The sequence below is a fragment of the Eubalaena glacialis genome, chromosome 2 (genome assembly GCF_028564815.1).
Source record: "Eubalaena glacialis isolate mEubGla1 chromosome 2, mEubGla1.1.hap2.+ XY, whole genome shotgun sequence".
Lineage (NCBI taxonomy): Eukaryota > Metazoa > Chordata > Mammalia > Artiodactyla > Balaenidae > Eubalaena > Eubalaena glacialis.
In genome coordinates, this window is record NC_083717.1 from 4,845,450 (window position 1) to 4,868,110 (window position 22,661).

Genomic DNA, 22,661 nt, shown 5'->3' on the forward strand with positions numbered 1-22,661 from the left:
TCCTTGGCAATCTAATGAATTCTAATCACAGGGTGACACCCCCCATTGAACTGGTCAGAAGTAAATTACAGGTTCAGCCCACACTCGAGGGGAGGGGATACCCTAAGGGTGTGAATACCAAGAGGTGGGGATGACTGGGGGCCATGAGGTATTAAAGGGAGCAGAATAGAATCACTTTGCCGTACACCTGAAACTAACACAACATTGTAAATCAACTCTACTACCATTTACAAAGGGAGAAGCGTGGGAAATGATGTGGGTGAATATGATAATTAACATTCCAGAGGCTGTGGTTTGCATCCGTATTCTTTTCTGAGGAGGTAGGGAAGATGGAACTTCTGACATCTTTCTTCATCTCCTAATCACTCTCCAACTGGTTTCAAAGTCCTCCTGGAGTTAGCTACAGATATTACCAATCAAAGCCTGTATTTAACATTTCATATTTACTCAGAATCTTGAGTACCAGTCTAAATCACTGGGAATTGTGGTGGTTTTATTTTAAATTTAACTTCACGTTTGTTTGATCCTAAAATTGAGAACTTATCCTTTGTCATTTGAGAAAGGATATTCGATAAAGTATATAACCATCAAACATATTTTTTTACTCCACACACTAAAAACATTGCAGTTTCTAGAATATTTTTAGGAAAACAGCAGAATCCTTATTGAACACGTTATTCTGCTTTTAAGATTGAGACTTTGGCATTCATTATTAAATATGTCAAATTATGTGACGGGCTGAAATTTCTATCTTTTGAATATCCTTTAACATGATGACTTTTTAAAAAAATTTCAACTCAAATATTGCCAAGAAAAAATGATTCAACATTTATGTTGATTAAACTAATGCCATTCAAGAGCATTTTGTAAACTAAATTGTTCAGTGCTTATTATTCAATGGATTTTAGTCTCAGCATGGAAAATATCTCATATTTCTAATATTTGTGCAATCTTTAGGCACATGATATAATTTTTAAAGTTATTATTTAAGCATTTATGTACAATATTATATAGATCACAACTATGTCATATATATTCATGGCAAAAATATTGACTATAAAGTATTAATAGTAGTTCCCCACTGGTGGTAGGAATATAGGTGATTTTTCTTTCCATTTTCAATATTTTCTAAAGTTTCTATAATAAACATGTATAATTTTGCGCAACAGGGAAAAAAAGAGTCATTTTTAAAAGAATTTGACTAAATCCATGGTTTTCCTTTTTAAATTATTTGTTTTAGCAGCAAAACTCTTCTTTTAGAAGAAATTCTTAGAAGTAACCACATATGTAAATCTGAGAAGAGTGATGATTGTGTTTTGGAGGTGTTCTTTCTTGTTTCTGGAACTCCACAACATCCAAGGGTTCTTCAGAACACATTTTTAAAACCACTAGACCAGACAGTTTCTAGAATTCCTTAGAGCGGGCTGCAGTGGTAATAGGAGGCTGACAGACCTGGGGGAAAGGATACTGGCCCCACGTAGGACTTCTTATGGGATCTCTGAGCCTTTTTCTCTTCATTTTTAAGATGGATGTATCATCTGCCCTCAGGGCATTGGGTACATGGCACATTTATGAGCTCAGTAAATAGACTATCATCACACTGCAATCATTATATAAGCCCTCTGGTGTAATTCCATGAAAAGTCACTCTCCGGTCCCTGTCTCTTTGGCTCCTTCTCCAGGCCACTGAATTTCCCCAGGTTCTAGTATTCATGATATTCTCTCAGGCTGAAATGGTCCTTTCCCCCCTCAGCTGATGAATCTATAGTTAGTTTTGTTTTAAGACCCAACTCAAATACCACTGCTTTTGAAAAGCCTTGCATGAGTCCCATGTGTGGTAGAATCCCCATCATCTGTGCCTTGGGATACTCTGTTATCCTACTTGTCCAATGGCGTGTTAATTCACATGTCTATATCTTGTTTATGCCTTAGCTCACCCATTAATGGGGCACGGGTCTTCGTCATTTTTATATTGCTAGCATTACACACCGTATTTGATAAGTAGTGAGGACCCATCAATAGAAAATAGTGGCCACAAGCAGTGAACAGTAATACAGCCATTTTACTCCACTAGATATAAGATTATTAGCAGTTGAAAACAAAGAGAGGAATCTACTGATCAATGTAGTATCAGAGTATGTCTATGATTGAACGGACTTCCTACTGTTAGGGACAGGGCAGGAACTGGCAGTGGAAGATGCCAGCATAGGCAAGATACAAAAGTACAGAAGTGCACTTGCGTCCTGAAGGTGGGCAAAAGTCCCAGCCTTTGGAAATACACCTCAAATCAATCCAGCGAGCAATTTTCCCCACAGGGTGTTACAATGTAAGTCATCGAGGAATGAGAACATACTGTCCAGTTAATTTGTTAAGCTTACCTATCCAATATTGAGGAAAACCATTACTTTTCCAAATGGTTTAAATTGTTCAGTCGCTAATTACTCACAAAGCTATTGAAAGTCCGAGTAGCATACATGTGTGTGAGAAATATGGCTTTTCTTTATCTTCTTATGTCAACTTCAGTCTGACTCTGAGCCTCCACGTCGACTGGCTGCAGAGAAATTCTATCCTAAGCTGGGGCAAAAGTCCCAGGTCAAACACCCGGGAAACCCTCTAATCAGTGGTACACGCTGGTAATTAAGTTAAGAATTTTCTCATCCTAATTCCTGTGGTCTGCTTTTGTTTACTGCCTCTCCTGTTTCCATTCTGCATCTGGGGCTCAGAATCTTTGCTGAGACTGAAGCCCCTCTGTCTCAGTTTGAGGCACTCCTCTGATGTCTTGTCACCCCAAGAGAGCAAATTCTCCGTTCCTTTGCCTTTTTGTCAACAGATTGAATGATGATCCCTACCCACATTAAGGAGGGCAACCTGCTTAACTCAGCCTACTGATTCAAATGCTGATCTCATCCAGAAACATCTTCACAGACACACCCAGAATAACGCTGAACCGATTATCTGGGTACCTGGCGGCCCTGTCAAGTTGAGGCATAATATAATAGTAACTACCATATCGACATCTGATAGTTTATTATTGAAACCCAGCTTCCTATTACGTTAGAACTTCTGGAAACTCAGCTTCTCTTGGGGGCTATGTAGCATTTCCCATGTGAACTTCTTTATACTTTAGAGTTTAAGAGAGTGTAAATCTCAATCTATTGAGGGCCTGAATAAAACAAAAAGGCAAAGGAAGGGAGAATTTGCTCTCTCTATGTGACAATCTCTGAGCTGGGCCATTGGTTCTTTGATATCCTGAGGCTTGGCACCGTGGAATACGCTTGGTTGAAGACAGTCCAAAAGAACACAGTGGCTTGGATTCTCTGAAGATCAGCTTCAGGAAAGGCTACCTGATACTGTCTGGCCTCCCCAGACTTGTATTCCTTGCTCCTCTCTGCCCTCATGGAAACCCCAGAGGATCGAGATTTTGCTGCTTGTCAAGGAAGAGACGTGGCTTTGAAACATGAGCCAGGAGGAAGCGAAACAAGCCCAGTGACTCTACACATCTTGAAGATGAGCTCCGAGGCAAACAGCAGCTTCACAGGTTCCAGTTGGCCAAGGCCTCTCGGAGGCTGTCCCAGATTCTCTGTCGCTTGGCAGTGGAGTCTGCATCAGCTGCTCACGCTGAGGTCCCAAACTGGGTCTGCTTCCTTCATGCTCTGCAAGTCTGGCTTGGGTGTCCTCATTGGGTGGGGAGTGGCCCTGTGGATAGTCAAAGCAGGAGTCCCAGTTCCTGCTTTGTGATACATCCACCGTAGGTGCTTGAGACCAGCACAGGTGTATCTGGCCGGGCTGCAGTCCATATGGGGAGGTGGCTCACAGCACAGGTAGGGGGCTGGCGGGGTACCTAGGATATGGAAAAAGACTCCCGACAAAAACAATTCTTACGTAATCCATCTCTAGTTACAGCCTACCGACACATGGCAGCAAAGGCCCAGACAGAAGCCTGGACATGCCCAGAGAAAATTGCAACTTTTTATTATAAGACCCAAGATCAATAACACAAACACAGAGAGACTGTAGAGGTTTAGCCCATCTTCCAAGCTGGTGTTTCCTGGATGGAGTCAAACCTTGCCAGGTAAAGGGAACAGTTATATGCAGAGAAGTAGGTCCCTGGAGACTATCAATCCCACACCCTCCTTTCTTCTTCATTGGATACTTCAAATTCTCCTCCTGTGTCCCCACCAGTTCAAGAGCCAGGGCCTCTGAGTTTTGGAATTAAGCCCCAGGGTGGCACATGGCAGTCAGCAGAACACATTCCAGGACAAGCTGGAATTCATTTGATTACCTGTCTCTGTGCCTGGCATTTGATAGGTACTTAATCAGTTTCCCTATTAGAGCCTTATTATTATTATTATTATTATTTCCTTTAGAGCCAAGTGTTACTCTGATTTCCAGAAAACTTGGGCAAAATAAGAGACAAAATCCTCTTTGAAAGATTTATGGCAATTTTTCTCAAAGAAGCAGATGAAGTCTCTTTCGCTCTTTCACTTCTCAAGAGAACAAAGCTGGATTACAGAGTTAAGATGGTCATGAGCATGAGAAGGTTCCCATTTACTTCCTTTTAGAAGTTGAGCAAACTCTGACCCAAGGAAACTGACATCTCCATGAGGTGAGAGTCTCTATGGTGATAAAGAGTTTTCTGTTATCGCCAACAGTGTAGAGAAATGGTTCTTTCCACAAAGATCTAGGGTTCTGCCCAGGACAACATAATGTCTGGCCTTTCCCCTCCTTGAGTTTATGTGCTAAGACTGGATAAGAGGGACAAATTGTCAACTCACACATATTCATTCATGGTGATTGTGAAGGGAATGTATAAACACTACAGCATTGGGAGAATGTCTTAACCCATTTGGGCTTCTATAACAAGATATATGGTGGTTTATAAACAACAGAAATTTATTTCTCACCATTCTGGAGGCTGGGAAGTCCAAGATCAAGGCACCAGCAGATTCAGTGTCTGCTGACAACCTGCTTCCTGGTTCATAGATGGCCATCTTCTCTCTGTGTCCTCACATGATGGAAGGGGCAGGAAGCTCTGTGGGGTCTCTTTTATTTTATTTTATTTTTTAATATTTATTTATTTATTTACTTATTTATTTATTTTGGCTGCTTTGGGTCTTTGTTGCTGCACACAGGCTTTCTCTAGTTGAGGCGAGCAGGGGCTACTCTTCCTTGCGGTGTGCAGGCTTCTCATTGCTGTGGCTTCTCTTGTTGCGGAGCACGGGCTCTAGGTGCACAGGCTTCAGTAGTTGCAGCACACAGGCTCAGTAGTTGCGGCACGCAGGCCCTAGAGCACACGAGCTTCAGTAGTTGTGGCTCGTGGGCTTAGTTGCTCCATGGCATGTGGGATCTTCCTGCACCAGGGATCAAACCTGTGTCCCCTGCATTGGCAGGCGGATTCTTAACCACTGCGCTACCAGGGAAGTCCCTGTGGGGTCTCTTTTACAGGGGCACTAATCCCATTCATGGGGGTTCCACTCTCATGACCTAATCGCCTCCCAAAGACCTCACCCATACCATCACCTTGGGGGTTAGGTCTCACATATGGATTTTGGGGGACACAAACATTCAGACAATAGCAGAGGATATAAGGGAGTTCAGAAAAGAAGTGAAGAAGTGGATTTCAGCACCTACAGTTCCTGATTAAGTAACAGAAAGAATAAAAAAACTGCAGCTTTCGTTAACTCCCATGCTGTTTGGCTATAAGGCTTTGACCTCACGGATTATGGGAGATTTCTAATAGCTTTGGGGAAAACGAAACCTCAATGTAAAGTGATTCCAGAATAGAGGGCTCATCAAAATCACAGCCTGAGGGCATCAGAATCCCTTGGGATGCATGCTGAACTGCAGATTCCAGGATTGGACCCAGGTCTACTTAATCAGAATTGCAAGCATGGGCCCAGAGGAACTGGTATTTTGAATAAGCTCTCCGTGTGACTCTTATCCCCATGAAAGTTTGAGAACCCTGCCAAAACCCCAAATCAGGACCAAGTCCAGGCAGTCTTGAACTTTCTTGCCCTTAAAGAAAACAAATTAAGTCAACAGAAAAGAGAACATGGTAGCTTCGTAGGTTTCTTGAAAATGAGAGAACTGTATGTACATGAGCTGTAACCAGACCCATAGGAGAAAGGTTTTCTCAACCCGCAGAGCAAGTTGAATGAGATCAGTAGTTTTTGCCAAAACCTAATCCTGCAGACCTGCCATGAATAACTTTAATATTTTAAAGCCCTCACAGCACAGCCAGGCTCCACAACAAGAGAAGCCACTGCAAGGAGAAGCCCGCGCACCCCAACAAAGAGTAGCTCCCGCTCGCCTCAACTAGAGAAAGCCTGCGTGCAGCAATGAAGACCCAACGCAGCCAAAAATAAATAAATAAAATAAATAAGTTTATTTAAACAGAAACAAAAACAAATCAACTACAACAACCAAAACCAAAAAGAAATGCAAAAAAGCAAACAAAACAAAAACTGCTCTTCTCTGCTTTATAAAACTTCCCCCCTCCAAAAAAAAATGCTTATTAATATGTTACTACTGAATTTGGGTACATATATAGATACAGATGACTTATCTATCTGATTGTATGTTTGAGTGGATAATGTGAGGGTGTGAAGCATAAAACTCAGCACCCTGCCGAATACAGTTTCTTGAAAGGATAAGACATTTAAGTCTGAGATATATGTTGCTTGAAGTCCAAAATATCTTCTGCAAAAACGCAGCTCTGAGTTATGATGAAAATGACTTGTGTAAAGAATCTGTAAATCGTGCCCACTCATACACTCCTCTTTCACAGTTCTAATTCTCTTCTGTATCTTTCTCTTGTATCTTAAAAGAAAAAAATATGTATATATGAAGATTTTTTTTCAGTATAATTAACCACATTCTCCTTTGACACCATAGCCATTGTTTCCACTGGAACTTCCTCTAATGGAATATGTTGTGTTCTTACCAGGAAAATAAAAGCAATTGGTTTTCTATTGTCTGAAGCATGAGAGTTGTTTGTTCTCAGCAAGCTTTCCCACAATGGCCCACCTCTCTCATCCTGTTTCTTTCTACCTGTCACCTAGCTAAGGTGGGGTATTGCAAACCTCACCTTACCTCCTACACAGTACACTACTTCTTAGTCCTTTTTGAATTACAGACTCTCTTGAAAATCTAGCTATTTTCTTCCCAGAAAGAAAAACAAAAGCATAAACACAAATAGAGACATTTCGCATACAATTTGGGGGGCCTTCATAGACCCCTTAATGCCATCTAAGGAGTCCTGTTTAGGGACCTCAGGTAAGGAATTTCTGCCCGTGAGCAACCCCTTGGGAAAGGCAAGAATGAGCTGGGAGCATGGTACCTGTGTAAGATTTGACACCTCCAATGTATTTCACAATGTACATAAAGCTTTATCCAAGGCAAAACTTTTTAAGCAAAAAGGAATTGTTAAAGTGAGAAAATGATATTAGAGACCTAATTCCCAATAACAGTGCCTTTGATTGTTGAATTCTGAAATAAGTCAGTGTTACAGGGGAAAGATCCAGGGAAATTGGCCAAGTCATTATGGCAAAAAATTCATTTCATGCACAGTGTTTTAACAATCTTTTTTTTCCAAACAGATGACGAGTTTAAAGAATTCCTCTACTAATAATATCATTTATTTTCAGAGTACAGTGAAGTATAAAGTAAATGGATAAATAAATCTCAGTTAAAAGAAAATTTACACTTACCAAGATCACCAAAATACAAATCCATTAAAAATAGACCTTGTTTTTGATGTCTATTTCACATTATCTAAATACATCCAGTTACGCAAATTTACATTTTTATTTCACATCTTTGCATTCTTGATATACATAAAACAGGACAAAGAACACATATGCAATATTCAGCCTGGAAAATCTTGCTTGGGGCAAACAAGATTCTCAGCTGCCTTATTCTTTCCGCACATGTAAAAATATAATTCTAAATCATTGGAGTAAAAATCAAGATGGGTATAAGAAAAAAAGTGACTAAATTTTTGTGTCACCTGTGGTTATTTGTACTTGGCTTTTAAGATGGTCGTCTAATTACTGAATAACTATTCAATGGGTAACAATTCTTTGGGAGCTCCTTAAATGATTTCAAGAAGCTTAGCTGGTTGTTTCTGGGGTTCTTGTAATCTGTATGCAGTTGACACTAGCTACACACCAATGCTGTATATTCACCTAAGATCTTTTTAAACATAGTAGTCAATGTTACTATCCCTCTTTTGTGAAAATATCTTGCCAGGCTAGAAAATGAACAATTATTTTTTCCATGAGGCAAAGGAAAAGGACAGACCAGTGTAATACAGTACTAATTTGAAAGGAAATAATCACATTGAATGAAAGACTTTACCATTTTAGTTATAATCTTATGAAATTCAAATATACCTAAATCACACCATGATTCTAGATGACTGCATGTTCATTCTGTTCAATGTTGCCCATGAGATCTTTTGTATCACTAGTTCCTGGACTCGATCCACTGTTAAAATAGAGAGTGTTCTCAAAAGTGTCCTCTCGAGGGAAATGCACACGTCTTTTCTTATAAAAGAAATACGCAGCAAAGCCAGCACCCGTTATAATCAGGAGGACCACGATGACTACCACTCCTGCCACGTTGGAAGATGGTTTGGAAGGGCCCATCTTCCTTGGGTCAGCTATAAATAAATAAACATATTAGGAAACGAGAGTAGAATGCTATGGAAACAATACAACAATACAACTTTCTTCTTAGGAAAACTAAAATTCATAAATTTTCTTTCCAGTGACATTTGCCAAACAGAATGCAAGACATGAAAACAGAAGTCCACGTGACACAGAAGATTATTCTACATGTTAAGATGATTATGCAATTGCAAGAATATTTCATGTATCTATGTAGCCCTGAACTAGTATAATATTTTATTTTATTTATTTTGTGTGTGTGTGTTCATGTGACCCTTATTTTATTTAATAATGGCCCCAAAGCCCAAGAGTAGTGATGCTGGCAACTCCAATATGCCGAAGAGAAGCAATGAAGCGCTTCCTTTAAGTGAAAAGGTAAAAGTTCTCAACTTAATAAGGAAAGAAAAAAAAGTTTGCTGAGGTTGCTGAGATCTACAGTGGGAATGAATCTTCCATCTACGAAATTGTGAAACAGTAAGAAAGTTGTGCTACTTTTACAGTTGCGCCTCAAACTGCCAAAGTTACAACCACGGTGCAATATTTTAAAATTTTAAAATATTTACACCTGTTTCAAAATAATTCGGGAAAAAAGAGAGTGAGTGGTGGAAATTTGAACACTTGAGTATTAGTTCACAAACAGCACTTATGAAGTTAATAAGGGGGCTTTAGGCAAGCTATAAATCTCACTTTGAGTTTTTTTGGGAGCAAACAACATGAGTGAAAGAGGATCAGTTCCTTATTCAAGCTGCCCATAAAATTAAAATTTAAAACATTGTTTAAAAAAAAAAAGAAAAGAAAAAAACCACAGGGATTCCTAAGAGAAATTTCCTCCATGCGTTCTCATAGGGCAACCCTTTGTAACAGAGCAATCAATGTCCTCAGTAAGATCTATGATAAAAACACCCACCTGACCCCAAGGCCTGCTTTTCTAGGGCATCATTTAAGGAAGGTCAATGTCATAATGACAAAGGCTAGTATAGCTCAAGAAATTCGACTGAGAGTGCAGGGCGGGTAGGAAGGGATTATTGTGGTTTTTAAAACAAACAAATTTGATTGATATATTACTAATATGGAAATTAAAATTTCAAAATGGTCTTACCTTTTGTTGTAATTAATGCATGAGTAGGTTCAGCATCAACAACTGTTTGTAAAATAAGAAAATAATTAAATACTGTTTGTAAAATAAGAAAATAATTAAATACTTATTAAAAACCCATAATAATTGCATGTAGATAGTGAGCATTATTTGGTTTACAAATACATCAAATCATCCATGTTGGATTTATGGTGATATATGATATAGATAGACAATAAATAGATGATAGATAGATAGATAGATAGATAGATGATGGATGATTGATTGATAGATAAAATCTGCATATTTATACAGATTGATCTATCTATCTGTCCTATAACAGCATCCTATAGCTGCATGATGAGTTTGAATACATTGGAAGATCTGAAAATATGATCTCCCCAGTTGCATTTGAGCCACTGATACCCTCAAAATCTACCCAATCTACCCATAAATAATGTATCCTAGGCTAGCAGTTTTGAAAATGGCTCACTGAAGCATAAGGTATTACAAGCCATTTGAATGAAAAATAAAATAAGATTCCAACATTGCACCAAAGGGTGTGGTATCTTAGAACAGAGCTTTCAAAAAATGAAGAACTACGCAATTCTAAAATAAAATAAAATCTACTGGGGATGGAGTGTGAATTTATCCAACTCATTTATTTAAATCTCTTACCTAATTTATAATTTTGTCTCTTGGGAAAGATATTACATGAAGTAGAATGGCATAAAACATTATGGAAGTCCAGAGAGTATCACAGCATGGGCATGTAATATTATTAATTCCCCCAGCCCCTGTCCTGACATGGTCTGTCATTCAATCTCAGAACGAAACTTAATTGGTCTTACATGATTTATTCCTTAATAAATTCTCATTCCTCCCCACCGTCCACTTTGGTTTGGCCAGGGTAAGTATTTCACCCCTTTTTCTCTCACGCCATAGGCCTGGCTCTCCAAACTGCTCACAACTTCGCAAATCCATATGCATGGATATCCCATTATAAATGTATTGATATACCAAAATCATTATGTCAGTTAAGCAGAAAGAGAGTGCTTTGTGCTCACTCAAAACTGCAGACAGCAACTGATCACCACGGCAGATTGGATTTCTCACTTATAAGGAGGGAGAGGTTGCAAGGAACCTGTAATCGCATTATATTGATAATTACACACCTGATATCTTAATATTTGAAAGAGATGGGAGCCTGGAAACACACATACCATAGGACAAATTCTAACTTACATTTTGGTCTTTTACAAATGTATCCTTTGTAGGAAGAACAGTGAATATTACTCCAAAATCCAGAAGATGCATATAAAGCGACACAATCATTTCTTTCACCAGAGGGATCTCCTGTTTTCCAGTTGACAAAGGAGAGTGGGTTGTTGTTTATCCATAGCCACATTCCTTATTATCAGAGAAAGTCAATAAAAATAGAAGTTAAAAATAACTTGCCTTAAAATAAATTCAACTTATTCATGTAAAATTTCTAAGCATGTTATTTTACACCGCAATCAACAGTTGTTTACAACCAAACTTTTCACAGGCAAGATAATAGTAACTAGTTGTTACAGGGAAACTGAGAATGTGTTTCTCATGTAGTTTTAGTTGAAAATTTATTCCTAATTAGTATAAATATGTAAACTTTTCCTCCCAATTGTTTTTTTCCTGGCAAAGGATAGAAAATATTTTTTAAAACTTCTTTAACTTAGCTACAGTAGATATTCTTTAATTAGCAGCTTTCAAGATAGCCTAATATGTGAGTCATTTAAATTTTCACTTCTTACCTCAAATGAAAATATGAGTCTGAATTTTCAAACTCTTCACAAATTAATCATTACTTAAGGCAAGACTTTCTAGGACTGAAAACTCGTTTTACCTACAACATTTTGAAATGTTTGTGATTCAATAATCATGCTGCAAAAATTACCTTCAACATTTCTATACAATCCTATCCAAAAGTTGGCTTTGCTTTGAAGTGGCTCAACTCGATATGACAGGAAACTCGATTCAGCAGCACTTTCAATGGTAACCAGAGAGGAACCTGCAGAGTACAAAAGAATAAATATGATGGCAGTATATTTAAGTAGTTGAAAATATTTTTATAATGATAGTATTGATATTAAGAGCAATAAAAATCATCCCACTATCTCCACTTAAGGAGAAGAATTTCAAAGAGTGGCCATTTGGCTTCTAAGAATTCGTTTCCATTCTGAAAATATTATTTTTTAAGCATCATTTGTGTACAAGCACTTAACGACTCACTGCAGGATATACAAAGATGAGTAGGACACAGAATGTTTAAGAAGGTTATGGTTCAGTGGGTAGTAATGAGTTGAGAGTATAAAGAAATGTATTAGGAGAATATTTGTTTTAGGGGAAGCAACTGAAAGGGAGCATGGAGGACACAGAATTTAAGATACATCTTAAATTCTGTGTCCTCCATGCTCCCTTTCAGTTGCTTGGATGTTGCTTGGCTGGACAAATAAGGATGTTTTATGATTAAAGTTTTAATTCATCAAGAAGATATGACAAATATAGACATATATGCACCAAGCAATAAAGCCTCGAAATACATGAAGCAAAAACTGACAAAGTAGACTTCTCCTGACTCAGAATTTAAAGTAAAAACTCATAGGGAGTTTTTAAACTCCCTGTGGCAACACAGAAGCCTCCTGAATTTCCCTTCTCCCACATACACACCAGTGAACACCTACACATGGAGCAATTCTCTCAGTAAAATCCAGAAACTCAGTGACTCCTACATATAGGCCAACTGAGAAAACACAAACATCTAAATGAGTAGGAAAGGCTGAGACACACTCTCTTCATAAACCCCACCCATGGCACAGTGCCGTATAATCAGGAGGGAGCCCCTAATTGCCAGCTTCTCCCTGAATAGAGAAGGGTTTCAACCATACATCTAGCACCCCAAATTTTTAGGCTCCTGTTCCTCTATTTGAAGGAATAGGCGCCCCAAATGCCTAACTCTGAAAGCTAATGGGGTTTGCAGGCACGAGACCCATAGGACCACAGAAAACAAAGCAGCAGTTCTTAATGGGCACCAAACACTTGCCATGGCTATTCTCCCAGGGCTCAGCTAAGAGGGAACAGATAAAAATGCCCATCTCTCAGTCTTTCCCTAGAAGGGGACTGACTGCATACTTTACAACCTGCTGCCTTGGGGGGTCCAGCTCCTAATTTGCATGCAGCAAGGGGCTAGCTGTGATCCTCCTTGGGGAGCTGGTGGGCCCTTCTGCCACCTTCTTCCTCCGACTTGCTGCAATGATAAAATCAGGTCACCAACAGGTCTCTGGAAGGAGCTTAGACACACACCTGGCTTATATACTTTCCCAGGTGCTGCCTGAGGGGCCAGCTTCTCATCAGTCTGCTTTTATGTGCTAACTGTGATCCTCTCCTTTGGGATGTCATCAGGTATTGGCACACCCTCAACCACTGGGAGCCACTAAAAACAAAGACGGAAGCTTGTATAACCACAAAGTTTTGAGTGACAAACAGGAACTTAGGCTGGATTGACTGATGAGGTTCATCTCCCACACAAGACCACTCTCGAGACTGGGAGAGGTGTCTCTTTTATCTAATGTGCAGAAACCAACACAGAGAGTCAAGGAAAATAAAGAAAAAGCAAAATATTTTCCAAGCAAAAGAACAAGATACATCTCTAAACTGATATTAATAAAACAGAAACAAGTAATTTACCCAATAGAGAGTTCAGAATAACAGCTATAAAGATACTCAATGAGGTCAGGAAAGTAACGCATGAACAAAATAAGAATTTCAACAAAGAGAGAGAAAATACTAAAAAGTACCAAAGAGAAATCACAAAGCTGAAGAACACAATAACTTAAATGAAAAGTTCAATAGAGGTGTTCGACAGCAGACTAGAAAACTGGAAGAAAGAAACAGTAAACTCAAAGAAAGGGCAGTCAAATATATCCTGAGAAGCAAAAAGAGTCAAGCTAGCTTAAAGGACTTATGAGACAACAGCAAGAGGATCAATCTACACATTACAGGAATTCAAGGAGAAGAGAGAGATGGGGGCAGAAAGCTTATTCAAAGAACTAATGGCTGATAATTTCCCCAACCTTGGGGAAAGAAACAGACATCTAGATCCAGGAAGCATAAGGAGTACCAAATACAATGAATATAAAGAGACAAACACTGAGACACATTATATTAAATTGTCAAAAATTAAAGACAAAGAGAGATTCTTAAAAACAGCAAAAGAAAAGCAACTTGTTACATAAAAGGGAACCCTTGTAAGACAAAACAAATTTTTCAGGAGAAACTTTGCAGGCTGGAAGGGAGTGAGAAGATATATTTAAAGTGCTTAGAGATAAAAGCTTCCAACCACGAATACTCTACCTAGCAAAATTGTCATTCAGAATTAAATGAGAGATAAAGAGTTTTCCAGACAAACAAAAGCTGAAAGAGTTCATCACCAATAGACCAGCCTTATAAGAAATGTCAAGGGGAATTCTTCAAGCTAAAATGAAAGGACACTAATTAGTAATATGAAAATATTTGAAAATATAAAACTCAATGGTAAATGTATAGGAAAATCCAGAATATTCTGATATTATAATGGTAGTAAGTAAATCACCTATAACTGTTGTATAAAGGTTAAAAGACAAAAGTATTAAAAATAACTATAAATACAGTAATTTGTTAATGTATACACAATATAAAAAGATGTAAATTGTGACATCAAAAATATAAAAGGTCGGAGGAATGTAAAAATACAGACCGTTTGCATACATTCAAAGTTAAGTTGTTACCAGCTTTAAATACACTGTTATAACTATAAGATGTTTCATGTAATCTTCATAATAAGCACACAACAAAACCTATAGTAGATACACAAAATAAAAGGAAAAGAATCTAAGTAATACTACTGAGAAACCATCAAATCACAAAGGAAATGAGCAGAGAGGAAGAAAGGAACAAAGGAAGGTCAGGACAGACAGAAAACAATGAACAAAATGGCAATATTAAGTGCATACCTACCCAAAATTTCTATAAATATAAACTGACTAAATTCTCCAATCAAAAAACATAGAGTGGCTTAATAGATTAAAAAAGAAAAAGAAAAAGCAAAAAAAAAAACAAGACAACTATATGCTGTCTACAAGAGATTCATTCCAACTTTAGGACATACATAGGCTTAAAGTGAAGGGATTAAAAAAAATTATTCCATGCAAATGGTGTTGAGAAAACTAGACAGCCACATGCAATAGAATACAACTGGTCCACTATCTAACACTATACAGAAAAATCAACTCAAAATGATTAAAGACTTGAATGTAAAACCTGAAATCATAAAAATCCTAGAAGAAAACACAGGCAATAAACTCCTCAACATTAATCTTTTTGTATTTGACACTAACAGCAAAGGGAAAAAAAGCAAAAATAAACAAATGGGACTACATCAACCTAAAAAGGTTCTGCATAGCAAAGGAAACCATCAGCAAAATGAAAATGCAACCTCCTGAATGGGAGAAAATTTCTGCAAACCACATGTCTTAACAGAGGTTTAATATCTAAAATATACAAGGAACTTATACAACTCAATAGTAAAAAAATAACCCAATTCAAAAAATGAGCAAAGGACCTGAATAGATTTTTTTTTCCAAAGAAGACTTACAAATGGCTAAGAAGTACATGAAAAGGTGCTCAACATCACTAATCATCAGGGAAATGCAAATCAAAACCGCAATGAGATATCACCTCACACTTGTTTAGGCTATTATTAAAAAGATAAGAGATAACAAATGATGCAGAGGATGAAGAGAAAAGGGAACCCTGCTAGTGTGAATGTAAATTGGTACAGTCCTTTTGGAAAACAGTGTGGAGGTTCCTCAAAAAATTAAAAATAGAACTACCATATGATCCAGCAATCCCACTTCTTGGTATATATCCAAAGGAAATGAAATCACTATCTCGAAAAGATAGCTGCACTCCATGTTCATTGCAGCATTATTTATTATAGCCAAGACATGGAAACAACCTAAGTGTCCCTCAACAGATGAATGATTAAGAAAATGTAGTATGTATATACAATGGAATATTATTCAGCCTTTAAAAAGAGGGAAATTCTGCCATTTGCAACAGCATTGATTAACCTGGAGGGCATTATTCTAAGGAAATAAGCCAGACAGAGACAGACAAGTACTACATGATATTACTTATAGGTGGAATTTAAAAGTCAAACTCACAGAAACAGAGGGTAGAATGGTGGTTGTCAGGGGGTTGGGGGGTGGGAGAAATAGAGAGATGCTGGTAAAAGGGTACAAACTTTCAGTTATATGATAAATAAGGTCTTAGGATCTAATGTATAATATAGTGACTACAGGTAATAATACTGTATGGTATCACTGAAATTTGCTAAGAGATTAGAACTTAAGTGTTCCCACCATAAGAAAAAAAAAAGGTAAATACGTGACATGATGGTCATGTTAACTTGACAGTTAGGAATCCTTTCCCAACAAATATGTGTATCAAATCATCATCTCTTACACTTTAAATGTATTACAATTTTATGTCAACTATATCTCAATAAAACTGAAGAAAAAAACTAAACATAAAAGTAAAAAGAAGTGAAAACTCCAGACTGACTTTTGAATGAACCTGAAGGAAATGAGCATGTAACCCTTGCTCGCCACTGTTGAATGAAGAGCCCTGACTTAGGGCATAATCAAAATTTAGTCACAAAGTAATTCAGTGAAGTATTCAGTGGGATTTAATTAAGTAGATTTTTTAATGCACCCCGAAAAGTTCACTTTATTTGACATTTTTATTTCAGGAGGGAAATTGTTCACCTATATCATGTCACTTGAGTTTTGTTTTGTATTTATTCACAAAGATAACCAGATCTAAATGCTTTTCTATTCATGGGAAAGCAAAATGGTTCCTGGGCACTTGTGAAGCCTGAGGCGATCAGTGATAAAAGATGAACACAACACTCTGAATAATAATCCTAACAATTTAGAATATTAGGGCAGAAAGACTTGTTCAGCGAGTCACTGTTTTCTGCCAGAATTCTTTCACCTTTTGAGGCTACAATGTTAGAAATTACATTTGGGGGGCATGATGTTGACCTTTCTGTTACAATATAAATTATTAAGACAAAGAAACAGGTATTTTTACTTTCCTTAGGTTTTTAATATACAGTGTTACTAGTATCCCGGTAATCTAAATAGATGATTGTGGGATTTTCTGACGGTAAATGTGGCACTTACCCATTCGAAGACATTCCAGAGAAGCTTGGCCCCAGTTCCTTGTATATGAAGACTCAATATAGTAGCAGTGACCATGGAAAGGAATCCACGCTGTGTGCTCTGACTCGGGGCATCTACCAGGCAGCTGTGGAGGTTCAGTGGCAGGGATTTCTGTTAATAAGAAGACATTTCAAATAAAGTAAGACCTGAAGTTTCCTTAGTAAATAGAATAATATATCAGCCATTAAGGAAATTTTCATCGCCTATCATTATTTTTTTTAAGCTCTAATGGTAATCATTTGGATATGCCATTTCTATTATTGAGTATTCTTTTTACTTTATCATTTTTTTTTTCATTTAAAATGTATTTCCATAAAAGGTACTATGGTATAACAGCAGTCAATCACATTCATAATTAAGCATGTAGATCTATAGATACCTACGAAGACGTTAATAAGTTCCCCTAAAAGGTCAACCAGAAATAATTTGCAAAGGCAGTCTTCCTTCTAGACACTTTTCCTTTTCTAGGATCCTAGCCCCTATAAAAGCTTCTTAGCTATGACTGACATTGATGTTATAACTAAATGGTATAGGTAGAATTCTAGGACTTTACCACTGTTGGACTCCATAACTGTATTCTAGGACTGTATCACTGAAATATCACTGACTCTGATGAACCTACACATATTCTGACAAAATTATTTTGATATAGCTGTGCTGTCAACATCAGAAGTAATCATCATTTCCTGAGGACTCTGACATCATAGATTCAGAGGCCTATCCCAATAATAAAAATTCAGAAATGTATAAAGAGGAAATAAACACTAGCAATGAAGAAAATTTTCTCTCTCTGTTATTTTGATCTATGTATATTTGTTTATTGCCAGGTCAGTCTTTGGTTAGGTGAAGGAATATGTTTTATCTTATCCTTAAGCTACCCCAAAACATGTGACTGTTTAAGAATATCAACGGTGGCTTGTATTAGCTTATTGAGAAAATTTCAAATCCCTTGATTGTTTTTGTGGATTCAATTACCATCTGATCTTTTGCAGAGAAAATAAAAACTTTCATTGCAATGTGCTGTCTTCCAATAGCCGTCAAGATCCATGTAAACACATGCTGACTTCAGTCTGGGCTCATCAGAGGCCCAATTAGTGTACCTCACCCTCCATTTATCGGTCCAAACATATTCATTATTGGTCTGCAAGAACAAAAACAACCATTAACATGGAGCCTGGCTTCGTTTAGAAAATACCAAAAGAACCCAGCAAGGAGTAAAAAGTATATTTAAGACTGTGATTTGACAAAGAATCTTCAACATTTGGGAATAAAAAGAACATTATAAATTATTTCTACCAACTCAAATTCAGGAAATGCAGCCTTTTTAAAGAAAAAACTACTTCTTAAAGCTCCCCATGAAGACATCGTTGGAAGCTATTCTGAAAAACACAGACTTAAAAACCTATGTCTTATTCTAGAAAACTCTCTTTATTTGCAGGCCCTCAGTGCAAAAGAGGGGTTTTACCTTCGGAACAAATAAAACACGTATTATATTATCATTGAAATGATAATAAAAACTAAGTCATTTTCATTGAACTCATGGACCCCTGAGAGAAACACTTATCTCTTCTAATCTTCTTACTGTTTGGCTGTTGAAACAGGGCCAATGACAAATGACTTATGCAAGGTGACATGGGTGGATAAGAGAGGAGCCTAGGTCTCTTACCTTCCAGTTAGGTGGTCTTTCAACCAAAATGAATCTGATGGCATCTTTTAAATATAATTGTTTTATTCAATTTGCATACTTCTTATTAAATTTATTTGGGCAAATTTATGGTCACATACAAATTAATTGACAACATCAAAAAGATTACTTATCAATAATGTTCTTTTGACAGTCTAAAAGAAATTTTACAGGTAAAGCCTCACGATAGATGCTGTATAACTTTAGTCAGAGATAAGTGAATTTTTAAACCATTCAAACAGCTGTCCCCTTTTTAACTGCATTATTTAATTTACCAAAGCAATTACCAAAGATTTAATGACAAAATCAAAAGCATGCATTATCTCAAGTTAGAATTTTGTAGTATTCTACCATATTTAATCAAATAATGCTGGCATAATCATTAACTCCATAGATGTAATAAATATAACACTATTGTTTTAGTTATAAATGTTGGGATAATGGAAAGCTATTTAATCTCTCTAACAACAAATAAAAGCCTATTTTAAACTCGTAAGAGAATTGGGACCATATTTGTGAGAAGAAAATATATGAATTATCAAGAGAATTAGTTACTAAAAATAGATTCAACATAGAAGTAAAAATGCCGTGCTTAAGTTTAAACACAGAAGTCATTGTGTAACTACTTACTTCTAAATGTTCACTAACCTACTTAGGAAATACTCATTGCAAGAAGTGTAAATGTTGATCTCTGCATCATGGTAGAAGAAGTTCTACGAAGTCTGCCACCAGTCTACTTTCCAGCTATATCCCCTTATCTCCTTTTATTTCTTCTTGGTACTCCTTCCTTATGAGCCACCATCCTAGACCACATCTATAAAGTTTGGCTTTCTCCGAGAAGCCCTGTTGGTCCTCTCCCCTTGCACAAATGATCGCTTTTCTCTCCTCTCCCAGCACTTTGTATATACCTCTCTTTGACACTGTATTATCTCTTAATTACTTGTTGACATCTCTATTTATTGTACTAGGAAGTTTGCTGATTGACTAGTTAGATGGATGGATGGATGGATGGAGGATAGATGGATCCCCTGGCATCAGAGAAGACTCAATTTAGGAAAATTTTAGCAACTCCCACACCGCTCTTAGTTCTGTGCCTCAACCCTCACTCTACACCATCTTTTGCCAACCTTCCTTCTCTGTTATGTAATACAGGGAATTGACCGCAATGAAATCTGTCACACACGGATGGAAGCTGCACAGGTTCAGAACAGATAGCAACTCTAGAATGACTTTTCACAAAAAATAAGGAATATCCTCATCGCCCAGGAACTATGCCCCTGACGCTTTCTTAATTCCTATGGCATAGTTGTAATCATGACACTAGAAAGAAATAAGTTAATAAATAAAACTGTTTAGATGCAGAACTTAATTTTCATATTGAAAATATACAGTAACACTGTATATTAAAAACCTAAGGAAAGTAACAATAATAATATCAGTTAGGTAAGTCTTAGTTTGATTTCTGACATAACATCACTAACTTGCTAGATCCTTCCACTGGGTCCTAGAGAGATTGGGTCTTGTACATGTCAGTATCATTTCCAAAGCCCAGCAGCTTTTTACACACAACAAGTATTCAACAGAAGGAACAGAAGAGAATCATATTCAATCACAATTTATCAATCATGTCAAGTCGCACATGTTTCCAGCATCTTACCAAGTTACTGTTCAGGGCGATCCACACAGGTTCATTCAGTGTTTGCATCTGCATCCATGCAAATGCATTACTATAGGGATGTAGAATGCTAGCAATCAGCGAAGTGTGAAGCTTGCAATAATCATCTGCTTCATGCCACTGCAGCTTTAATTTCACGAGTGAATAGCTACTTTCGCCATATTTAATAAAGCCATCTGTTGGAATTGTTGTTGGAGAACTAGGCAAGGAAGGGTCTGGGATAAAAAATTATTTCCATTAATATTAAACATTACCTGAGTGCCATCAGTACATGACTTCTATATCTCATACATCCTAAAAAGAATCTGAACAGCACAATTCAAACCGTCAGGTGTTAAACATATTTTCATGAGCCATTTCACACCAGAACACAAAGTTCTATTTTTTAATCAGTATGCCTGATTGAATTAAGTCATTTCCAAACTCTATTTAGAATATTAAGGTAAATACAGGATCAAGTTTCTAAACTATAAAACCAAAAAGACTTGCAAATACTATGAGATCTAGTATCTGGATGAAAGTCACGCCACAGTTTAATCCCATAAATTAAAGAACATCTATCATCCTGTCAACACGAATCTTTTTTTTTTTTCCATCTTGGTCAAATTTTAAGGTCAAGAACAGTCTTCCTCTCCTTCCCTTCCCCCTGCCCCCCGACTCTGTTCCATTGCACCCATGAATTTGCATCTATTTGTATCTATTTGACTTCACCTGTGAATCACGTACCTTCAAGAAATTGGTTTATGCTCTGGAATGAAGCCATATAACAGTTCCCACTTCATTTAACCTTGATCTCAGGATCAAGCTTTAATCTTATGATGATTTCCCACGTGAACCCCATATCTTATCCAAACTGAAGCCTTTACAAGCTGGCGTCACTCTGGCTTTCTGATCTTTCCTCCTCAATCTCTCAGCATGCGTTTCTAATAACTACTCTAGACCTACCCATACTTTGGGCCACTTACTGTCAAGACCCAAAAAAATCTTGTTTCTGGGCACCTTAGCTGATGCCTTAGGGCAGAACAGAGGTCAGCGGATGACAGCCAGAGGGTGAAATCTGGCCTGTTGTCTGTTTTTGTAGCCCATGAGTTTTTAAATGGTTGGGGAAAAACAAACAATGAAAAATATTTTGTGACATGTAAACAATACATGAAATTCAAATTTGTGTCCATAAATAAAGTTTCAGTGGAACTCGGCCATGCTCATTTGTTTACGTACTGTCTATGATTGTCTGCGATCACAGCAGAGTTGAGTCATTGCAACAAAAACTTTATGGTCTACAAAGCCTGCAATATTTATAATCTGTCTCTTACAGAAAAAGGTTGCCAACCCCTGGTCTAGGGTCCTAGATGTCCCTGCCTACCGATGTTGTCTTGGCCAATTCTCCAACCTGTTCCACTGTACACCAACCCAACCCACCATGTGTCTTGTTCTGTCACTCCAAGAATGCCAAACTTTCTTTTGAAGACTCTGGCAAGGCAACAATTTTAATTCAGCAAGGAGGGCAACCTTCCCTTTCTTCTGCTGTTGCTGCCACCGTGTGTTGATAGAATAGCATTAAACCAAGAGACCCAGCCCCGGATCCTTACACGTTACAGCCGGTAGGAAGTAAAGAGTCTCATCATTTCCCAGCTTGGAGAGAGCTGGGTTTGTCTTAACAACACGGGAGAAGTTTTGGACTGCTGAAAGTGGCCAATGAAGCCTGAGATAAAGCTTTAAGAAGCTTCACCAAAGGCTATATGCAGCCAGGAAATTAGCTCATTTATCCAATTAGCTTGTTTATTAAAACACTCATAGAAAAAACTACAAGGAAAAACTGAATTACTGAGAGGTTATTTTCAGGTGGTTAGATTATGGGTAATTTTTTCTCTTTATGCTTTTCTGTATTTTCTAAAATTTCATCAAGGGACGTGTTTCATCAAGGGATTGTTTTTAAGTGTTTTATGTTCATATGTATTCATTCATGTTTTTATTTATGTATCTTTATATATTTACATGAATTCATATATATTCATTCATACATACTCATATGTATGAATAAAAACAACAGTTTTATTTTTTATTTATTTAATTTTATTCTTTTGGCCACGCTGCACAGATTGCGGGATCTTAGTTCCCCAACCAGGGATCAAACCCAGGCCCCGGCAGTGAAAGCCCTGAGTCCTAACCACTGGACCACCAGGGACTTCCTGAAAACAACACTGTTTTAAAAAAATACTGAACACACATTCTTTGTTGAAATTTTAGAAAATACAGAA

At 37.4% G+C, this 22,661-nt stretch overlaps 1 protein-coding gene across 1 annotated transcript in view; it reads right to left on the reverse strand.

Annotated features, from left to right (window-relative positions):
* Positions 1-6,629: 6,629 nt before the first annotated feature.
* Positions 6,630-22,661, reverse strand: part of MRC1 (mannose receptor C-type 1) — a 90,603-nt gene continuing 74,571 nt past the window's right edge. Inside the window, exons 24-31 of the mRNA XM_061181540.1 lie at positions 20,386-20,618; positions 18,020-18,185; positions 17,006-17,155; positions 11,677-11,790; positions 10,989-11,153; positions 9,768-9,809; positions 8,393-8,661; positions 6,630-6,818 (exon numbers count right to left, since the gene is read on the reverse strand). Coding sequence (XP_061037523.1) covers positions 8,411-8,661; positions 9,768-9,809; positions 10,989-11,153; positions 11,677-11,790; positions 17,006-17,155; positions 18,020-18,185; positions 20,386-20,618 — 1,121 coding nt within the window. The 3' untranslated portion in view covers positions 6,630-6,818; positions 8,393-8,410. The remainder of the gene's footprint in view (positions 6,819-8,392; positions 8,662-9,767; positions 9,810-10,988; positions 11,154-11,676; positions 11,791-17,005; positions 17,156-18,019; positions 18,186-20,385; positions 20,619-22,661) is intronic.